Genomic DNA, 20,374 nt, shown 5'->3' on the forward strand with positions numbered 1-20,374 from the left:
ATGAGCTCCATCTAGCGCATTTTGCTAGAAATGGCCTCTTGCACAAAGGAAAAGCAATTAATGTAGTGTTGTTTGTAGCGCTTTCAACACCTTGCACCCACTTTAAATATTTATTCTTTATTAATGCAAAAGGACATGCTATATCACTCCATGGACCTCTGAAATCTTCAGTGAGCAAGGCAACCTCAAATTAAAAGCAAATCATACCAAGACTAGATTTGTTACCCCCCCCCCGCCCGGTGAAATTTTGATGCATTTCAAGCAAATTCATAATTGCTTTGTAGGGGAGGGAGGGCATTCTCAATCTACCACAAGCGGCTCACTGGGTTGGGTGCAGCACCTATGCCAGCTTTCCAGCAGGTGGGCAGCTGTTGCTTACTGACAGGAAGAGGGGAAGGAAGTGGGGAGGTCTGTGCCATACAAACACATTGGCAGTACCAATCAGGTGTGTTTGCACTGCACTGACCTCTGAGTCGCTTTTGCAATCTACACAGACATATTTCCCCCTTGGTCCACCACATTCAATATTTTATAGCTATTATTACAGTCCCAGGGCAGGTTACAACTACTTAAAATTCAGTACGAAAAACAGTTCTTCTGGGGTGGAGGGGACAAGATAAAAAAAATTTAAAACAGTTTTAAAAACCATCATAGTCACAGGAACAGGGTGGATCCTGAAAATATACATCTCAGATGTCACAGGCCAGGGTAAAGACATACATCTTCAGCATGATAAAGGTTCCAGGTGCATCTCTGTGGAAAGAGAATTCCATAACATGGAATGTTTTCTCCCAAACCACCACCCTGTGCTTCTGAGGGTGGTGAAGCTACCAAGAGCCAGCAGAGCCTGAGGATTATGCTTGTATTTGGTATGCCTTTATCATGTACCTTGATAATTGTCCCATCTCAATGTAGTCTCCCCGCAAGGTATGAATTCATCTGGTAGCAGCTTTAATTAGTATTCCCCCCTATTTGTTTTCCTCATCCATGATTTACCTCATGTGTCTATTCCCCTCCTCACTAAAATTTTTCTTTACAAAATAAAATAAAGTATAATAATAATAATAATAATAATAATAATATATTTATACCCCGCCCATCTGGCAGGGTTTCCGCAACCACTCTGAGCGGCTTCCAGCAAAATATTAAAATACAATTTATATTAAAATACATCTTAGAATTAGATGTTAATGCTCTTTTGTTGGCCTTTTAAAAATAAATATGCATTATTTACCTATTTATTTATTTCAGTATATTAAAATATATACTTATGCTATTTTTCTTCTTCTCTTGTATACCTGCCACATCCACAATGTGCTTTGTTGGTTTTTTAGTCTGTTCATTACCCACTGGACCAAAAATATAGAGTTTAATATATATATATTTTAAAGGAAATAATATGACTGACTGGTAAGATTCCAGTTCAATCCTTGGCATATCCAGTGAAAAGGATCAGGTACCAGGCAGTTCTAAGGATTGGAAAGCTGCCAGTCAGAGTAGACATTACTTGGCTGGCAACTCCCTATGAAACACACACAAGTGGCATTTGATTTTTCCCCTCCGGACTTCTGACTACCATCACTGCAGCCACCACCTATTGCAAACTGATTTTGAAACTCCCCTCAGTATCAAAGGAAGCTCGCCAAGAGGTAAAGGACAAGCAACTATTTGCAGAATGCCCCACAGAACTTGTTCCATAGTTTATCTACTTATTTATTTCATACAATTTATATACCGGTTGATTACGTATAAAAAGCCTCAAAGCGGTTCTTTGGACCCTGGACAGTGTAAGTATACCTGCCCTTTCAACTTTATGTAACAGCAGAAAGACAGATTGAAAAGGATAGCTGACAGCAGTGGTTTCCTGCCAAGACAGAAAGAAGAACGACAAGACTGGAAGAAGACAGTAAAAGCAAACTGGTTCTGAGTTTTCAACCACGACTTTTTATTTCTCTTTTCCCACGCAGCTCAGTACTGTAAAAACCATCCAGCAGCATTTCGTGTTCAGATTTTAAAAACCATCACAATGCATACATATGGTTTTCAGCTTTGATATATTATGCTAATTGCTATGACAACAGTGAGAGAAAAATTCAGCAGATTCGCGGGTGATATATAGATACTTAAAAAGGCTGCAACATTTTTAATAACATTGAATTTGACCTCTATCTCCCTCCTGTGGTGCAAGGATGCAATCCCATCATCAGCTTCTGGAAATTTGTGTACGTATTTTTACAGATACCAATGCACTCCTGGGTTGCAACTCTCTTTTAAACATAGTTTGAATGTGGTACATGAACCCCTTTCATTAAGCTATTTTTTAATAAAATGTGAAAATCTAGAAAGTTGCTGTACCTCTTCAACAGTGGTCCATGCCAAATCTAAATCTAGAGAAACCTGTGAGCAGAAGTTATAAACATTTTCTTGATAGGAAAGCCACTGGCACACAGGCACAGCATGTGCAGAGGAATCCCATAATGCTCAATGGAGCTGTTTTCCCTGTTTTCCCATCCCAGTGCTAAGGCATGGGGAAAACACTTCACACAAAGCACAACAATTAAAGGGTTTGCTGCCACAAGGCATTTTGGAAATGGGCCTCAGGGCAGGCTTAGAGGTTTTGAAAAGGGAATTGGACAAAACTAAAGAGAAGAGACTAGGCCATAAAAACTTCCATACTCCCAGGCAGTGTATGACTAAATGCCAGAGGCTGGGGCGCAACCGTGGGAGAGCGCTGCCATCATCATGCCCGGGAGGGACCAGGCTGGTCACAGAAAGACTCAGGATGCAGGAATGTGTGAACCTTTGATGCAATCCTTCAAGGTTCTTATGTTGTTATGCATACAGACAGTGCCAGGAGGCAGTGGAGAAAATGGGTGGTCTAAGATGGGTGGACGAGATGGTTGGACACTGTTCTCGAAGCTACGAACATGAGTCTGACCAAACTGCGAGAGACAGGAGTGCCTGGCGTGCTCTGGTCCATGGGGTCACAAAGAGTCGGACACGACTAAACCACAACAAGTGCACCTCTTGAGCTCTCATTTAACTGGTGTGCACTGATGGGGCTTGGGCAGATATACTGGAGATGCAAATCTATTTTGTCTTTCATACTGCTTAGATCTGCAGTTCTGTTGAGGGGTTAGGAGGGACAGAGGCCTGCCAGAACTCTCCCACATTTGGGTTCTGTGATCTGATCCGCTGCTGGACTTACTGCTCTCTGAGGAACTCGACCTGATGAGTGGGGGGGGGCTGTTCCCTATAAGCCTTCCCCCTTACAGGTACTATGCCCATGTTTGACTGATTTGAAAACCTGACATTTTAATATCCCACCCAGTGCTCCACTGTGCATAGAGGGGGGAAACCCAGAAATGCAATTGACTAAGCTGTGCTGAAGAAGAAAGAACATCAATCCATTTCAATGAAGTCCTTGCACAAATTCCATTGATATTAATTAACGCTGCAGATAGGATGCTGATTTTAGAAGTTGCACCCTTGAGGAGGAAGAAAAAGGAAGACACACAGTTTTGCTCTACAGAACAGACAATGCTATGTTAGTTTCTTCTATGAAGCAAGTGAAGCAAGTATTGGTCAGTCACATAACAGCAAATATTTCAGTCATGCAAGGCTTCACTGTGAATTAGATATGTAGCCTCCATAAGCATTACCAACTTATCCACTACATTCTAAAAAGCCTTTCTACATACTTATGTGGTTATAAAAAAATGACTAATAAGCAAGACTATTGACAAACATCAACAAATCATTATTGTGCTGTGATTTTTGGCGTTGCATACAAAATTTAGTACAGGCACATATTCAGTTCAAGCTTATATATATATAAAGCACGACCTAACTTTAAGAAAATGGCCACAATCCACCAGCAACCATCTCGGCTGTGCAAGTTGAAAAATATACATCCTGGTGGGTGGTGCCCAATAACTTCACAAAGCAGTGCAGCTTTTGCATCAGTTCTAGTTTAAACACAATATTAAGTCAGGAAATATACTATTGGAAAGTTTCACTTTCTAAATGCAAGTAATCTTACCTTTCTTTAACCACTTCGCTGGATTGCTTTCTAGTAGCAGAAACAGAACTCTTGACAGGTTGTTCAGAGGAGAGCTGGGTTTTGACCAATGCCTTATAGAACTGAATTTTAAAAAGCACGACATTTAGCGAATAATCTTATAATTTAATTCCAATTCTGTCAATACTCAGGAAATATAAACTCTTCTAGAGAATATATGTCACATGAATAAGGCATGTGAGTTTGCAGAGTGGGCATTCGTCCTCCCTGTCCCCCAGACTTCTCATGATATTTTGCTATTTCACAGTAAACCTTCAAGGACATTTAGAAAGCATTGCAGGGACCATCCATGTTGCCACAACCCGTTTTCAAAAGGGCAAAACTCACTCAGGTGCTAGTATGCAGTTGCTGTTTTGCAAGTACAGAGTTTTAACTGGTAGTTTTAAAAGGGCATTTACAGAGAATAATTCCAAAATCTGCCTCGGCTTTCTAGGAGATAAAACTCTATCTTCAGTTTTAAAGTCTCTTTTCCCACAAAAGTGGACCAAGAAGCCACATACAGTGAAAGTGGTGAACACCCTAATTAGATATTAAACAAGCCCTTCTTTGACTTATACCCATCCCTTACTCCTCACCCCCTCATCAAGAACAAAACATTGTCTTTTTATATAAGCCTTCATTGTCAGCTAAATACACCGTCAGCTAAATAGTGCAAGAAACTTCTTTAAAAATAGATTCATCCCCACCCTAGTATAAAGTGCAGACTCTACAAGTATGTTGTTACAATACAATCGACAGCCTAATTAAGGAGATGTCTTCAAATATTTGCCAATGTAGGCTTCACTTCTAAATGTATGTACTTGAAATGTAAGCCTCTTCAGACTGCATGGGACTTCTGAATAACAAATGTGGTTAGGACTAGGCTGCTAGTCCCTCTGAAATAAAAGGTAAAGTCATATTCCCATGTCTGTGCTTAGCTGAGAGTAAGCCTGGGTACACAAAAGGGGACAAACAGCGTATCAGGCTGAACATTGCCTTAGCTTAACAGAGCTGTTAGTAACTTCACTAAACCCACTTTCTTTTTAGTTCTGCTGCAATGTTTCAACTACCATCCAGGTTTTTAAAAGTCAAAATTCAAGGCAGGTACTGTACACAATTTTCGTTAAAAGTACAAGTGCATTAAATTCACTCGAAACATTTAAAGAGAGATGCTAGAAAGCTAACATACACGCAGATACAGTCATACCTCGGTTTAAGTACGCTTCGGTTTGAGTACTTTCAGTTTAAGTACTCCGCGGACCCGTCTGGAACGGATTAATCCACTTTCCATTACTTTCAATGGGAAAGTTTGCTCCAGGTTAAGTACGCTTCAGGTTAAGTACAGACTTCCGGAACCAATTGTGTACTTAAACTGAGGTACCACTGTACACACATTTTAGGCAGAATCCTATGGCCAGCAGGCTCTTGGAAACTTTCATTTCAAAAAGAACTTTGCCATGAGGCATTGCTATTCAAGAAACCCAAACCCAAAGTCTTCTTGGGCTTGCAGAACTTGTTGCATCGTCCCCCAGATGTCCGTCTGTATCATTAATGTCATGATTATTGCAGCTTGGAGTGATGAGATGTTTACAGCAAAATACTGAGAGCCACCTGTGGCTTTTAAATACACAGAGCTTTAAGATACAACTGTGTCTATCTATTCCCAAAGGTTTCTGATATTTTGCAAAATGCAACTTGGTAGGTGAATGCATGCAGCCTCTTTTAAGTAGAACTGTCATTCAGAGAGGGCAAGGGTACTTCAATTACTACCTGTTTTCAAATATTTTGGACCACTTGTGATAATTTTTCAGAAGCACCTATGCCTCTGGTTATTATGAGGTATGTGGGGAAAGGCGCTCTTGAAAAGTCACTGCTATTTGGGGGGTACCTCTTGAACTGTATAACAATAAGAAGACTCTGAAATCACTTTCCCCCAAAGCTCTACCAAATCACTATAATTCTGCCTCTGTTACCAAATGACACCTAAATGCACCATTATGCCTCTAGATGAGAGTATCAACAGGAGTTGCTGTCAAGCAACTGCTATGGGTAGAAGTAAAACCAACCAACATTTTACACAGAAAAGATTATGGGATCAACATACTACAGAAAGCATACAGGGACACAGTGGTACCTTGGTTTAAGAACAGCTTAGTTTATGAACAACTTGGATTAAGAATGCTGCAAACCCGGAAGTAGGTGTTTTCGTTTGTGAACGTTGCCTTGGAAGCAGAACATGTTGAGTGTGTTCCATTTGTAAATTGAGTCCCCCGCTGCGATGCGAAAGCACGCCTTGGTTTAAGAATGCTTTGGTTTAAGAACGGACTTCCGGAACGGATTAAGTTCATAAACCAAGGTACCACTGTATTTCACAGTAACTAAATGACAGTTAAAATATCCATCTAAATGAGGAAACTGTTTTGGTTCCAGTTCCCATCAGTCTCAGGCAGAATGGCCAATGATCAGGGATGATGGGAGTTGTAGTCCTGTAACACTCAGAGCACCAAATGTTCCCTAGCTCTGATCTAAACAAGAAGCATAGTTAACTAAGATTTCCAGTTAAGATTTATGCTTCCTGCCCTCATAAATGCCTTAAAACATAAGTGCTCCACTGGCTTATTCTGACACTTCAACATGACAAATGCAAAGAAAACCAATGCACACCCAAGTTATGTTAATGCTCCAATGCAGGATGCAAGACTGCAGAAAGAAGCCAGCTAAACACAAAGAAAGTAAAGCTGCCAAAACCTCTGTTAAAAATAAGTGATCTCTAGACAATGAGCCAATATACATTACTTCCATCCCTTAAACATGGCTTGATATTGTTAGCCATTTTACATGAATGTTAGCCATGGTTAACACAAACTAGGATTTGGTTCTAATCCAGGAATTGAAACCAGATTCTAGCTATGACTTCAAATCCAAAGTGTCAGGAGCAAATCCTCATCATTGTTGAATGTTAGCAAAACAATGAAGTATGGCTAAAGGGTTGGGGAGGGAGAAAATAAATATGTGGCACATTTTCAATCCTTTAAACATGGTTCAGGGTTGGGAAACATTATGTCTGCTCTGGGTCAAGGAGATTTTAAAAGGTTTAAAACAAAAGATGATTGCTGAAAGCAGAGCATGACCATCAGGGCCGGCTCTAGGTAGACCCCCGGTGGTGTGGTGTGTCAGGGTGCTGGGCCGGTAGGCAGCGCGCCGCGCGGAAACCATGCTGCGTCCTGTGAGGGCGCCGGAGCGATCTCCGCCCCTCAGCACCAGGACGCGCGACCTGCTCGAGACTGCCCTGATGACCATGCTCTGCAATGATAAAATTCTGCAATGAACCGTTAGGGATAGAACTATAAACAGAATGCTGTTAAAGACATAAGGGCTATACATCTGTAATATATATCTCCTCACAGATCTAGCTGAAAATTGCTAAGTCGTCTATCCAACATGTTTTCTTAATAGCTTAAAATTTCATTTTTAAAATGGAAGACTGTCCTCACAGTCCACAATTTCCTATTAAGGCTTTTATTACAAGCATCCTGATTTAGGGTTGACTGTGTGTGTGAAGGATCTTGCAGTACCTTAAAGACTGCCAGATTTAATATGGTAAAGGTTTGCATGGACCAGGGTCCACTTAATGAAATGCACAAAAAGAGGGAGAATATGGATACTAAATCACTGATTTCCCAAGAAATTATGCTGCAATGTATCTGTCAGTCTTTAGGGTGCCCGATGACATTTGGTTATTGTTCTTCCTGCAAGAAACTAAGCACAGCTATTCCTCTTAGGAAAAATAAAACAAATAAGAAGAGTGTGACACAAGATTCCTATAGCATTCCAACTCTCGTTTATTTAATAAATAGGATGAAGGCTTGCATCCATGGCAATTTTTTTACCCAATATTGAACACCAGTCTTCACCCTGCACCTTGTTTTGAACTACCATCTTCCATGCCCATTCCCCATGATGGCTATGGTCAATGGGAGTTGTAGCCCAAACCATCTGAAAGGGACCAGGTTGGGAAAGGCTGGTGTATATTCACCTTTATTTAACAGCATGCTTTGCCCATGTTCAGCTTAAAGACCTTTGCCTAAAAACAAGTTAAACCACTGTCATGAGTAGCAATGGAACCAGGCTTAGGGATCCCTGACAGCATCATCCATTCTTTTTTCCTCAATGCCAATAGTAGCAAAGGCAAGACGCTCATCTGCATTGCCAAAGTTCAGTTTTTTAAGTGGCTGCTGGCAGGCACCATGGCCAACACTCCATCCCAGAGGAATATAGCTGAGATTAATAATGAAACATTTGTGCTAACTTCTAGACACATTCACTGCCTACAGATAAATTTCACATCTCTAGAGTAACCCACTCTTTTAAAAGAAGCACATGAGTGTGTTCAGTATCAGAGATATGCTTAGAATAAAAAGACCTTACTAACGTTGCTGCAGTAGGAAGACTTCTCGTAGGATTTGTTCAACTGAAATGCCAAACAGGGAAAACATGGGCTTTGCAGCTTCCCCCTTCCACTGTCTTCTCAGAGAATTATCAAACAACAGATTCCAAGAGCAGACGCAATGGTGATTTTTGTTTGGGTGGAATGCCAAACCAGCTTGACCAAACTGCTGTTTGAAAAACAGTTCAAGCCATAGCTTCAGATCCTGGCTCAGTGGCCACTCAAAAATCATGCATCTGTCAGGTGGTGGCAATTTTTGCATTACAGTTGAACTATCTCATAGCGTGAACAAGGGCAAGTGGATTTAGGAAGGCCCAACAGAGACGCTTTAAAAAGGAAATGAACACTCACAATACTTGCATTCAGCTATTATGCACAAGGCAGAAAGTTGGGGTTGTTCGTGACGAGTGTAGATGCAATGAAAAATATAGGTTTGTCACCATAATACATTTGAAACAGCCCAAAGGGGTGCAAAGTTCAGACACGGCAGGTTGTATCCAACTAAGTTATATTCCAAGTAGATACACTGAAATTAATAAACCTAAATTATGCATGTCCATTAATTTCAATAGGTCTAATTGCAGCAGGACTAGTATTGGATACAACCCTGTCCTTATATACTAATTCAGAAGAAATAACAGGATGGGGTCCTTAATGCCTGTTATCAGCCAGCCATTTTACTCAACAGGCCTGAAAATATTGAAATCTTCTCCATCAACATACACCATAATAAAAGGTATGACAGCTAACTAACTCCCTAAAGCTTTTTTTAATGTCGGTTGCCTAAAAGTTATTACTACAACACCTCCTGTTATTATCTCTTGGCCACTGACAGATCTTAAAAGTGCTTTACAAGGAACATTGCAACAAACTGACACTAGCATTTCAAAACTATTGCATTTTTACCTTCACTATTGCATGCCAGAGATTTGCAAGTGCAAATGCTCGTATAGCTAGCAACCACTGAGCTATCTGAGGGTTCTTGGTTGTGTACTGTATAGCTGAAAGCATTTCCTTATATTCAGATGTGTCCGCTGAAGACATAAAGTTTAAATAGTCAAGAAAAACATATGGGTTCTGGTCGTTCACAAGTACGATGGGATATTCACTCAGCGCAGCTGCAAGAATGAAATTCAAATCCGATGGCTGGAACTCCTTGGAGCCTGACCCCTCAAAAGCAAGGCGTACTTCATCCTCAATAACTCCCATTTCCAGTTCTAACAGTTGCTCTTTGTGGTTGTACTGGAGTTCAGACAGCCAGAAATGTGCAAAGCGTACAAAGTTATCTCCACAACAACTCCACGTGCCCATGTCACTAATGAAGTTGTGTGCCTTCTCCAGCCAGCCTGTCACTGCAGTGCTATCAAAGTGTTTAAAGAGCTTTTCAAATATATCTTTTTCAGGAGAAAAAAGTGGACCTAGCGATTCCTTGGAAGATGCAGCTCCATTCGCTGCATCACTCAAGCGTGGTGGCCTTTTTTTGCCAATATGAGGCAATGGGACAGCTTTAAACAGAGTGCAGTTCCTGATCTTAAGAGAGAAGAACTCCTTTTGCAAATGATTATTATCCACGTGAGAGTTGTTCACTAATGACTGGATAGTTGGAAGACGAAGAATTTCATTCTGCTCATTCAGGGTATTTTTACGCAGGTGTTGGTGTCCTACGTCATCTTCCTGTTCCATATTAATATAAGAGATATGCATCACCCGTCTGTCCTCCAAACTCTGCATTGTACTGAACTGCAGTAAATAATGGAATGCCTTTTAGTTGTAGCATAAGACACGATTTAGTGAATCTCAATATGGACCTGAAACAACACAAAAAAACAGAAGTAGTTACTTGTTGTCACTAGGGCTATAAAGCACAACAAAGATTTCTTCTAATGTACTAATCTGTCTTTAGGCAGATTAAAATGAACTGAAAGATTAATTGATTAAATCATTGCACATTACCAAAACCTCAATGCAAGTGTTTTTCTAAGATACTGAAGAAATGGCCCATTTACTGTTATGTACACAAGTGGTCTTTGGCTTGTATGCTGTCCATTTCCCTCTCCAGTGTTCAAAATTAGCCAGGTGCCAGACACATTTTGCACCCTGGCTATTGGGCAGTTGCAACCAGTGAAGATGCCTGGGCTCCAGGATGGCGCCTGACATCTCCACCATCTGGAGGTGCATGCCTGGAGATCCTTGGATTTTGACTGTTTTCACACACTAAAACCACATCCTGTATAATTCTATCAGTTACATTTTATCTGCACCATCAGAATGAATTTCAGGAACCAAAATGCTTTTTTTCTGCGCAGCCTGAGCAGGAGCAGTGAACAACGTTATAGTTAATTGTTGTAGCTTGTCTTCACTCCACTGCCCTGTTCACAATTGTGAAGAATATTCTTACGTTATGAATGGTTTGTGTCACCATTAAGAAAAAAGGTAGAAATATGCCAATATATGTGTGGCCTGTCCCTGGATCAAATGACTTTTCCCCTTCATTTTGGAGCAGGGTGGATTTGATTTAAATCAAACTGATTTAAATCACGATTTAAATCACTAGTCAGTAAGGCTTGATTTAAATCATAGTTTTCTATATAAAGACTAATTCTTGCTGGTATAACTTTAATATGCTGGTAGATGAAGATTTTTAGAATAACAACTTTTCATATTAGTTTTTTTTTATCCCCAGTTTAATAGGTTAATCATTCATACTGTATTTGGACAACTTTTCTGTTGTACTTAGGAAGGAGAAAAATAATCATTACCTTAATAATAACAATTTAAATAATTTATTCAACTGAAACAATAACACTGCAGCATATGTTATTTGCTTAAACAAACATCCATGTTTGTTAGGTAATTTGGCTAAACAAAAACAAAATATATATATTTTAAGAAACTTAGACTGTCAGCCCAGCCTACACATGAAAAACTTAAATACTGTCCTGTCACAGTGGCCGGAGTGGACTACTTCAGAGTAACGACGCTACGCAGCTCTGCATTTTATTCTTTTATTGGTGCTGCGTATTTACAGTGCTCAAGTCATTGCTATTTACACGGAGCGATGTTGTCAGTCGGTTTCAGAACCTCCTAATGGCTTTTGGCGCGTCTTTCTCCAACACAAAAGCTTTGGCAGACCCATCCTCTTGCCCCTCCTCTTCCTGCGTAATTCTGGAGTTGGGGGGATGGGTCTTCCCCCCTTACTTGCCCCTTCCTGTCCCACCTGGGACCCTGGCTCCTCTACCTTGCCTGAGCCTCGGACACGACTTCCTGCTTCCCCACTGGAATCGGAACTCTCCCTGCTTTCCCCTTTGCTCGGGGACGGGCTTGAACTCAGGAGGGGAGGGACTTCGCGATATCCCCTGTCCCTCACATCCACCCCCCTCCCAAGCTCTCCTTCACCCCTCCCCAGGCCCCCCCCATGTGTCGGTGACGACTGGAAGCCTAAAAACTCGGTGCTCTCCGAGCCCGTTGGTGTGAACACCTCCCCCCAGTCCTGCGAGCCCCCCCCTTCCGCCTGGGAGGACGGGAATCCCAAAAAGTCCGTGGCGTCAGAGCTGGTGGGGGTAAAAATGTTTTGCCAATCTGCTCCTTCCTCTGACTGGGTGGATCTTGGCGACACCCATACCTCATCCTCTGGTTCCTCAAACTCCGCTTCCCAGCGCCATGGTGAGCTGTTCTCCCGTGCCTCCTCCTCCTCCCCCTCCCTTTCCATGTGCCAGGGCTTGGGTCTGTGGGGAAAGAGGGCGTGAAATTCTTCCACCAAGAATTCCTCCTGTATCTGAGTGGCGGGAACCCATTCATTCTGGGACGGTGGAGCATCCTCCCATGCCATGAGGTACTCCAGGCCCCCCACCCCCCACCTTGAATCCAGGATGGCCGTGGCCTCATTGAGTTGCTCCCTGCTTTCCCTCTCCCCCCCTCCCTCGGGGGTTTGTTCGCTGTCTCTGAGCCTGCTGCTTTCCCTGTACGGCGACAGCAGCGATCTATGAAACACTGGATGCACCCTCATGTCCTCTGGCAGTGCCAGCCTGTATGCCACCGGGTTGACCTGTTGCGTGACCGTGAAGGGGCCCAGCCATTTGGGTGCCAGCTTTTTGCACCTCCCTCTGGTGGGAAGGCCCTCCGAGGACAACCACACCTTGTCCCCCACCCTGATGACCTCCCCTTGTCGCCTGTGGCGATCTGCCCCCTTTTTGTACGCTTCCTTGGCCCTCTCCAAGTGTTCTCTGAGCTGCTGGTGCACCGTCTCCAGTTCCTCTGCCCAATCCTCAGCCTGTGGGCCCTCCTCCTCCTCCTCCCTCTCCCTCTCTGGGAAAGATCTGAGGTCGCGCCCGTAATTGGCCTTAAAGGGCGACACCCCTGTGGAGACGTGCACTGCATTGTTGTAGGCAAATTCTGCTAGTGGCAAGCGATCCACCCAGTCCGTTTGCCGCTGGCTGACGTAGCATCTCAGGTACTGCTGCAGAATGGCGTTGACCCTCTCCGCTTGTCCGTTGGTCTGCGGGTGTCTAGCCGTCGACAAGCTGACCTCCACCTGCAGGAGGTTCATGAGCCGCCGCCAGAACCTGGAAACAAATTGGCGGCCACGATCCGAAATAACCCTTAAAGGTAATCCATGCAGTCTGAAAATGTGATCAACAAACAGTTTGGCTGTCTCTTCTGCCGAGACTGCCCTGGCACACGGTATAAAGTGACACATTTTGGACATGAGGTCCACCACCACCAACACTGCAGTCTTACCCCTGGACGAAGGCAGATCTGTGATGAAGTCCATGGACACCACTTCCCACGGCCTGTGTGGTGTGGCTAAGGGCTCCAGCAACCCTGGTGGCGCTGCTCTGACCACCTTTGCCCGCTGGCAGGTGGTACAGCCCCTTACATAGTCTCGAACATCTTCCCTCACCCCTGGCCACCAGAAGTGTCTCATGACTAGGTGAGTGGTCTTGTCCCTTCCAAAATGCCCCGCTGTAGGGTTGTCGTGCATCTGCTTGAGGACCGTACGTCGAAGCTGGGTGGTGGGTAGGTACAGCGCACCCTTGTAGAAAAGCAGCCCTCTGCGTTCTGCAAAGTCTTTTGCCTGCTCCCTCCCCCCTCTCAGTTCTCTGAAGATGCGGTTGGCAAATTCATCCGCTGCCGTCAGTGCTGTGAGTTCTGCCTCGCTCACCACTGCTGCTCCGCAGGACCATGCCGACGGGGGGAAAATGTGCCTTGGGGCTGGTGGCGCCTCCTCCTCCATGTACTCTGGCTTGCGGGAGAGGGCATCCGCCCTGACATTCTGCTCTCCTGGGATGTAGTGTATGGAGAAGTTGAAGTTCGAGAAGAACTCCGCCCACCGTATCTGCCGCTGGTTGAGCACCCTGGCAGTTCTCCAGAACTCCAGGTTCTTGTGGTCTGTGCACACCTGGATGGGGTGCTTGGCGCCCACCAGGAAGTGTCTCCAGTGCTGGAACGCCGCGTGGATCGCAAGAAGTTCCCGATCAAAAACTGTGTAGTTTCGCTCGGGCTGGGTCAACTTCCTGGAGAAGAAGGCACAGGGTCTCCACTCTCTGTTGGCGTCCAGTTGCAACAAAATGGCGCCCACAGCCTTATCAGAAGCATCTGTTTCAATGCGTAGGGGCGCGTCCTGAACCACGTGGAACAGGTTCTGGTCTGAGGCGAACACCCTCTTGAGGCTTTCGAACGCTGCTTGCGCCTCTGGTGTCCACCCGAACTTCTGCTTGCCTCTCAGGCAGTCAGTGATGGGAGCCGTAACTCGAGAGAAGTTCTTGATGAACTTCCTGTAGAAGTTGGCAAAGCCTAGTAGGCGTTGGGCATCTTTGCGCGTCCTGGGGCTGTGCCAGTCCAGGATGGTCTGCACCTTGTCCTTGTCCATTGCCAGCCCCTTGTCTGACAGCTTGTAGCCCAGGAAGTCCACCTCCTTGGTGTGAAACTTGCACTTCTCCAGCTTCACATACAGGTGGTTCTCCTTCAGGCGCTGTAACACCTCCCTGACGTCCTTCACGTGCTGCACTGGGTCGTTGGAGTAAATAAGGATGTCATCCAGAAAGACCAAGCATTTCCTGAAGAGTAGGGACCCCAGGACGTGGTGCATGAAGGCCTGGAAGCATGCTGAGCCCCCTTGCAACCCGAAGGGCATCACCAGATATTCAAAAGAGCCCAGAGGCGTGAACATCGTGGTTTTCCACTCATCGCCTTCCCGGATCCTGATCAAGTTGTACGCCCCCCTCAGGTCTAGCTTGGTGAAAATCTTGCCTCTGCGTGCCGCTGTCAGGAGATCATCCACTCTGGGCATGGGGAAAGCCACTGGCTCTGTCACCGAATTCAGCCGTCTAAAATCCACCACAAGACGGCGCTGTTGCGTGTCTTTCTTGTCCACCCAGAAGACCGGGCTGCCCCCTGCTGCCTTGCTTTCTCTGATGAACCCCCGCTTGAGGTTCTTGTCGATAAAAGCGCGCAGATCCTCCAGTTCCTGGTCTGACATGGCGTACAGCTTGGCTGGGGGTATAGTTGCCCCAGGCACCAGGTTGATCTGGCAGTCAAAAGGCCTGTGTGGGGGCAGGTGGTCGGACTCCGCTTCACTGAAGACCTCCTGCAGGTCCCAGTATGGTTTGGGTATCGCCTCACCCCCTTTGACGTGCATGGTGGCCACCGTGGCTATCGGAGGCCCCTCCCCTGGTTGGTGCTGCATGCAATGTTCCAGGCAAAAGTCCGATCCAAAAGTGATGCATCTCTGATGCCAACTTATGGAGGGGTCGTGGCGCGCCAGCCAGCTCATGCCCAAAACGATTGGGGGGTCTGAGATGGTGGTGACGTTGAATGCCAGTGTCTCTGAGTGCCTTCCAACCGTCATTCTCATGGGGGGGGTTTGATGAGTGATGGCCCCTCCCAGCAGCTCTCTGCCGTCAATGGTTGCCACGTGCAGAGGAAAATCCAGCTGCAGAAGCTGGATCTGGTGCTCTTCTGCAAAGTTTCTCGAGAAGAAGTTGGCTGAGGCACCACTGTCAATTAGGGCGAGGACCGTCAATGGATAGCCATTTGGGAGCGTGAGCGTCACTTCTAGAACCACTCCTGCTCTGGGAGGGGTGGGCTGGCTCTGCTCCTCTCTGTGCGGGTGGGTGGGCTGGGGCTGTTGTCTGCTGACTGTGCCTGGCTGCCGCCCCTTGTCTCCTGCAGCCAGGCTTTCCCGTTTCCCTGCTGTGGTGCTGCGTCAGTGGGGGAGGGCACAACCGTTCCCGCCTTTCCTTGCCACTCCCTGCGATGTGGGCAGTCTCTGACGAGATGCTGGGGGGAGTTGCAGAGAAAGCAATTCCCACCCCTTCCCTCCTTGCGTCTTGGCGCCGCTGGGGTTTGAAAAGCCCGCGCGCGCGCGCTATCAATCTGCATGGGTTCCTGGTCCTGACTGGCCCCAGGCGTGGCTTGAAAGGGTTGTTGAGGGAGTGGCTTCTCCTGCGACCGTGGGAACCAAGCCCGCTTTGCGCGCGTTGCTTGCTTGTCGCTCCATCTGGATTCCTGCCTCACCCCCACCGCCAGAGCCGCTTTGCTCAGTTGATCCATATTACTGGGCTTTGGACCTCTCGAGAGCTCATCCTTCACCTCCTCATGCAACCCCAAGTAAAACGCCGCTTGCATTGGGGCAGACTCCAGATCCCACCCCAATCTGTGCACCAGCATGGTGAATTTCGCCCAATACGCGCGAACTGTCATATTTCCTTGGCGTAAATTATGAAGTTCCTCCTTAGTCTGGTCCATATGACTATCGGACGAATACATCGTTTTCAAACCTTCTAGAAATAGTTTGACATTCTTCATGCAAGGATTCCTTGTTGCAATTAACGGTCTTAGCCACTCCCTGGCCGCCCCTGTAAGGTGCTCCACAATAAACGCTACTCTGTGCTCATCATCAGGGAACTCATCGTGGTGCAGCTCAAGAGCATACACAATCTCAGTCTCAAAGCCCTGAAACTCCTTCGGGTCTCCATTGAACTTGCTTACTAGGGTCCCGGCTCTCCTTCCTGGCAGCACTTGGACTTGGGGTGCCCCTCCCGCCTTGTTTTTCTCTGCATCCAGCTTGTTTTGGAGGTCTACCGCCACCGCCCTTAAATGCTGCTCTTTTTCCTGGAGCTCTCTCACCTGTTCCGCAAGTTGTAGCCGGTCGTCCTGGACCTTCTTAGTCTCCTCTTTAGCTGCCTTCAATTCTCCCTGCGCCTGCAGCGACAGCTGTTGCAGTTCTAGCTGGGCTTGCTCAGCGATCTGCCGCCACTTCTCCGCCTCTGACACGCTCATCCCGGCAACTCCAAAGTAGCCCAAAAATGATTAGGAGGTTGCTGTCACAGTGGCCGGAGTGGACTACTTCAGAGTAACGACGCTACGCAGCTCTGCATTTTATTCTTTTATTGGTGCTGCGTATTTACAGTGCTCAAGTCATTGCTATTTACACGGAGCGATGTTGTCAGTCGGTTTCAGAACCTCCTAATGGCTTTTGGCGCGTCTTTCTCCAACACAAAAGCTTTGGCAGACCCATCCTCTTGCCCCTCCTCTTCCTGCGTAATTCTGGAGTTGGGGGGATGGGTCTTCCCCCCTTACTTGCCCCTTCCTGTCCCACCTGGGACCCTGGCTCCTCTACCTTGCCTGAGCCTCGGACACGACTTCCTGCTTCCCCACTGGAATCGGAACTCTCCCTGCTTTCCCCTTTGCTCGGGGACGGGCTTGAACTCAGGAGGGGAGGGACTTCGCGATATCCCCTGTCCCTCACATGTCCACTCCAAACAATCAGAAAAATATTGTTTCTATTCTATTCACTGAACTTCTTGAAACTTAGCACTGAAGGGGTTGATTCTGTATTCTTAGGTTTGTAGAACAATAGGATTAAGGCCTTTTTCTCAACTCTGTTCATGTTATAACATTTTTGCTGTGAAGAAGAGGCATGTGATCTCTGTTGAGTCAAATTCAGTTTTGAGAACTGCAAAAGTAAACCAAGCATCTGTGATAATATCTTGCAGGCAGAGAAACTGCCCAATAATCTTACAAAAACCTCTGGAAGAGCATAACATTGTGAATGGATTAATGGAATTTATTTACCAAAAAAATTAAACATATACAACCACATTCTACATAATTAAAAAACTAATCTTTATTTCATGATGGAATAACCTTTGGATGGTAATATATTTTCCTCAAAAAGCATTTTATTTAAAAAAAATCCGATTTAAATAAAAAAAATCCGATTTTTTATTTTTAAAAAATCATTGATTTTTATCCACCTTGTTTTGGAGGGTGAAAGCAGTCTATTATTATTATTATTATTATTATTATTATTATTATTATTATTATTATCATCATCATCATCATCACCATAAATCAGTTTGCTACAGTGTTTGAAACTCCCATTGTTCTAGGTGCATTTTGCAACAGAATTTCATTAGCACAGGCAGTTTTTGAGCACTGGGTGCAGCACTGCGCCTGAGATTAAAACTGCAGAGTGGAAAGGAAGGAGGACCATTTTCTGCCTTCCCACTTCCAGCTACTCTCTGGAGACTGGAGAAGAGACTCTCTTAAGAATATTAGGGGGGAAAGGACTAGACCATGTGAAAAATTAACATAATATTTTAGCTGCAGTTCATTCATTTTCAGCTTTGTAGTCTTGCTATTAAAAAAGGTTTGCCTAGACATTCCGTTGTTGCGCCCATAACCTCAGATTAAGGTGCCATCTAGCTCCTAGCTTCCATATTTCAGTTTCTAACACTGGATTGCTAATCTACTGAGTAAACAGATTTGAAGTTGAAACTCTAACCACCATCTCATATTCCAGTATTTGTTTTAAGCAAACAGAAATCCCATTCTAAAGTAAGAGTATCTATCTATACCATATTTTCAGATCTTCTGAACCCACTTACTTTTTACTACAGAAAGGTCTGTCTTTACTTTTTGCTCCTTATCCTCATAAACCACCCTATGGAGTACTCAAATATTATACAAGCGACCCCCCCCCCACTTATACAGGGGTTATGTTCCAGCATCCTGCGCACGTAAGTGAAAATCACATAAGTGGAGAGAACTCTATAAACACTCTTTAAACGCCCTCTCTACCACTCTCTCTCCAATCCAGATCAAAAATACTGTACCAAAAAACAACTTCAACTGGAATTGAAGCTCTGGGGCCGGCAGGAGGCTGGAGGACAAGCAAAAAAGTAGCTGCTGGTGCGCTACTCCGCACACCAGCTGTTAGGCAGAGAGGCTGCACAGTTTAAACAAGGCCCAGTTGTGCCTTCAGTTACTTCTCTGCCCTCACTGAAGTCCTCTTCAGGCTCCATGGACTCTCCAGCTCTCTCCCTCCATTTCCGGGTATGAATTAAATGATTTAATTATTTCCCACCACCACGTATATTTGCGGTCGTGCGCAAGTCAACCGCAAGTTGGGTGTGTGTGTGCCTGTACTCCTTTTGGAGATCATAAAGAAAGGCAGTTCAAAACACTTCAAAACCAAACATTCCTCTATTCTAGTACACATTACCTTCTGTTTCGCTTTACAACTAGAATACTGTAATTTAGTTTTGCCCTTTTGTGAGCTGATGTAACGCAACTGTCATAACAATTGCTAACTTCAACCAATAAGATTCCAGGAGGTAAATTATGATGTCATAATCCAGAATCATTCTAGAGCACAATTTCTTTAAAAACATTAAGCTAAATGTTGGCGAAGTCTCATTTAAAAAAAATCTGATTTCTGCTGAGACAACAATGGCATGATTTCTCTACTGAACAAGAAATAATTTCCTCTAAACAGAAGAGAGACCAGGAAACTGTAGGAATTTCCATCTTAACATGGCTACAAAAGGACATGTATCAAAATGCAGAGCATCACATTTTCTGTACAACAGTCATTGATCTACATACAGTTTTAAAATCAGGAGATGAAGAGATCATGCTATAGCAAAACTATTTAACACATCAAGACCACCTTTATATAAACAGACCCTTTCACTCATGTAAGCTTGGTCACACAGTGCTTTTTTCTTATTGCAACTTGACAAGCCAGTTTGCAGGTAGCTATATTAATCTTGCTACCAGTGATGTTGGTTTTCTGGAAAAATTTGCAAGCTGCAAATTAGTCTGTTTTGTGGTTTGCATTGGAACATTATCAATCTGCATTGGAACAAAATTCTGATGCCCTAGAGAGTGATCTAATTAATCATGTTTCTTTTACTTCTATTTAAAGAAGTAATTAGGCAATCTGGGAAGTTGCAAAAATTTAAATCAATTAAATTTTTTGCAACTTCCCAGATTGCCCAATTATAAATTTGCTATAGGTACCCACTCATTGTTACTAATCAAAAAATTCCTTCCAGTTAGCACCTTAGAGACCAACTAAGTTTGTTATTGGTATCAGAATTTTTGTGTGCATGCACACAAAAGCTCATACCAGTAACAAACTTAGTTGGTCTCTAAGGTGCTACTGGAAGGAATTTTTTAGATTTTGTTTCGACTACGGCAGACCAACACAGCTACCTGTTACTAATCAAGTTATGAAACAGAAAATTTTCTGCAGAAAAATAAAAGCCATGGAAAATCCCCTCCCCCCACCAACAGCTTGTTCCTGTCACAGCACTCCAGTCAAATATGTGAAACCATACCCATGTCAAGGAACTAAGTACAGTAGGGGTGAAAATAGATTCGAACAGAGATACAGAACACAATGCACTACCTCCCACATTACACCAAGGACAGACTGCCATCAGTGAAGCAATCAATTACCCAAAAAATGTATGTAACCTAGTTACAAGTGACATGATTTATTGAATTACATTTATATCCTACCTTTCTTCCATAGAACACAAGGGATCATACGCAGGGTTCTCTAGTGGTTTCCCATA

At 44.4% G+C, this 20,374-nt stretch overlaps 1 protein-coding gene across 3 annotated transcripts in view; it reads right to left on the reverse strand.

Moving 5' to 3' along the window:
- Window positions 1-20,374, reverse strand: part of LOC118092636 (uncharacterized) — a 42,433-nt gene that overhangs the window by 13,235 nt on the left and 8,824 nt on the right. For all 3 annotated transcript variants that reach the window (XM_060282679.1, XM_035130952.2, XM_060282680.1), the window contains exons 2-3: window positions 9,414-10,315; window positions 4,043-4,143 (exon numbers count right to left, since the gene is read on the reverse strand). In XM_060282679.1, coding sequence (XP_060138662.1) covers window positions 4,043-4,143; window positions 9,414-10,238 — 926 coding nt within the window. In that variant the 5' untranslated portion in view covers window positions 10,239-10,315. The remainder of the gene's footprint in view (window positions 1-4,042; window positions 4,144-9,413; window positions 10,316-20,374) is intronic.

The sequence above is a fragment of the Zootoca vivipara genome, chromosome 14 (assembly GCF_963506605.1).
Source record: "Zootoca vivipara chromosome 14, rZooViv1.1, whole genome shotgun sequence".
NCBI lineage: Eukaryota > Metazoa > Chordata > Lepidosauria > Squamata > Lacertidae > Zootoca > Zootoca vivipara.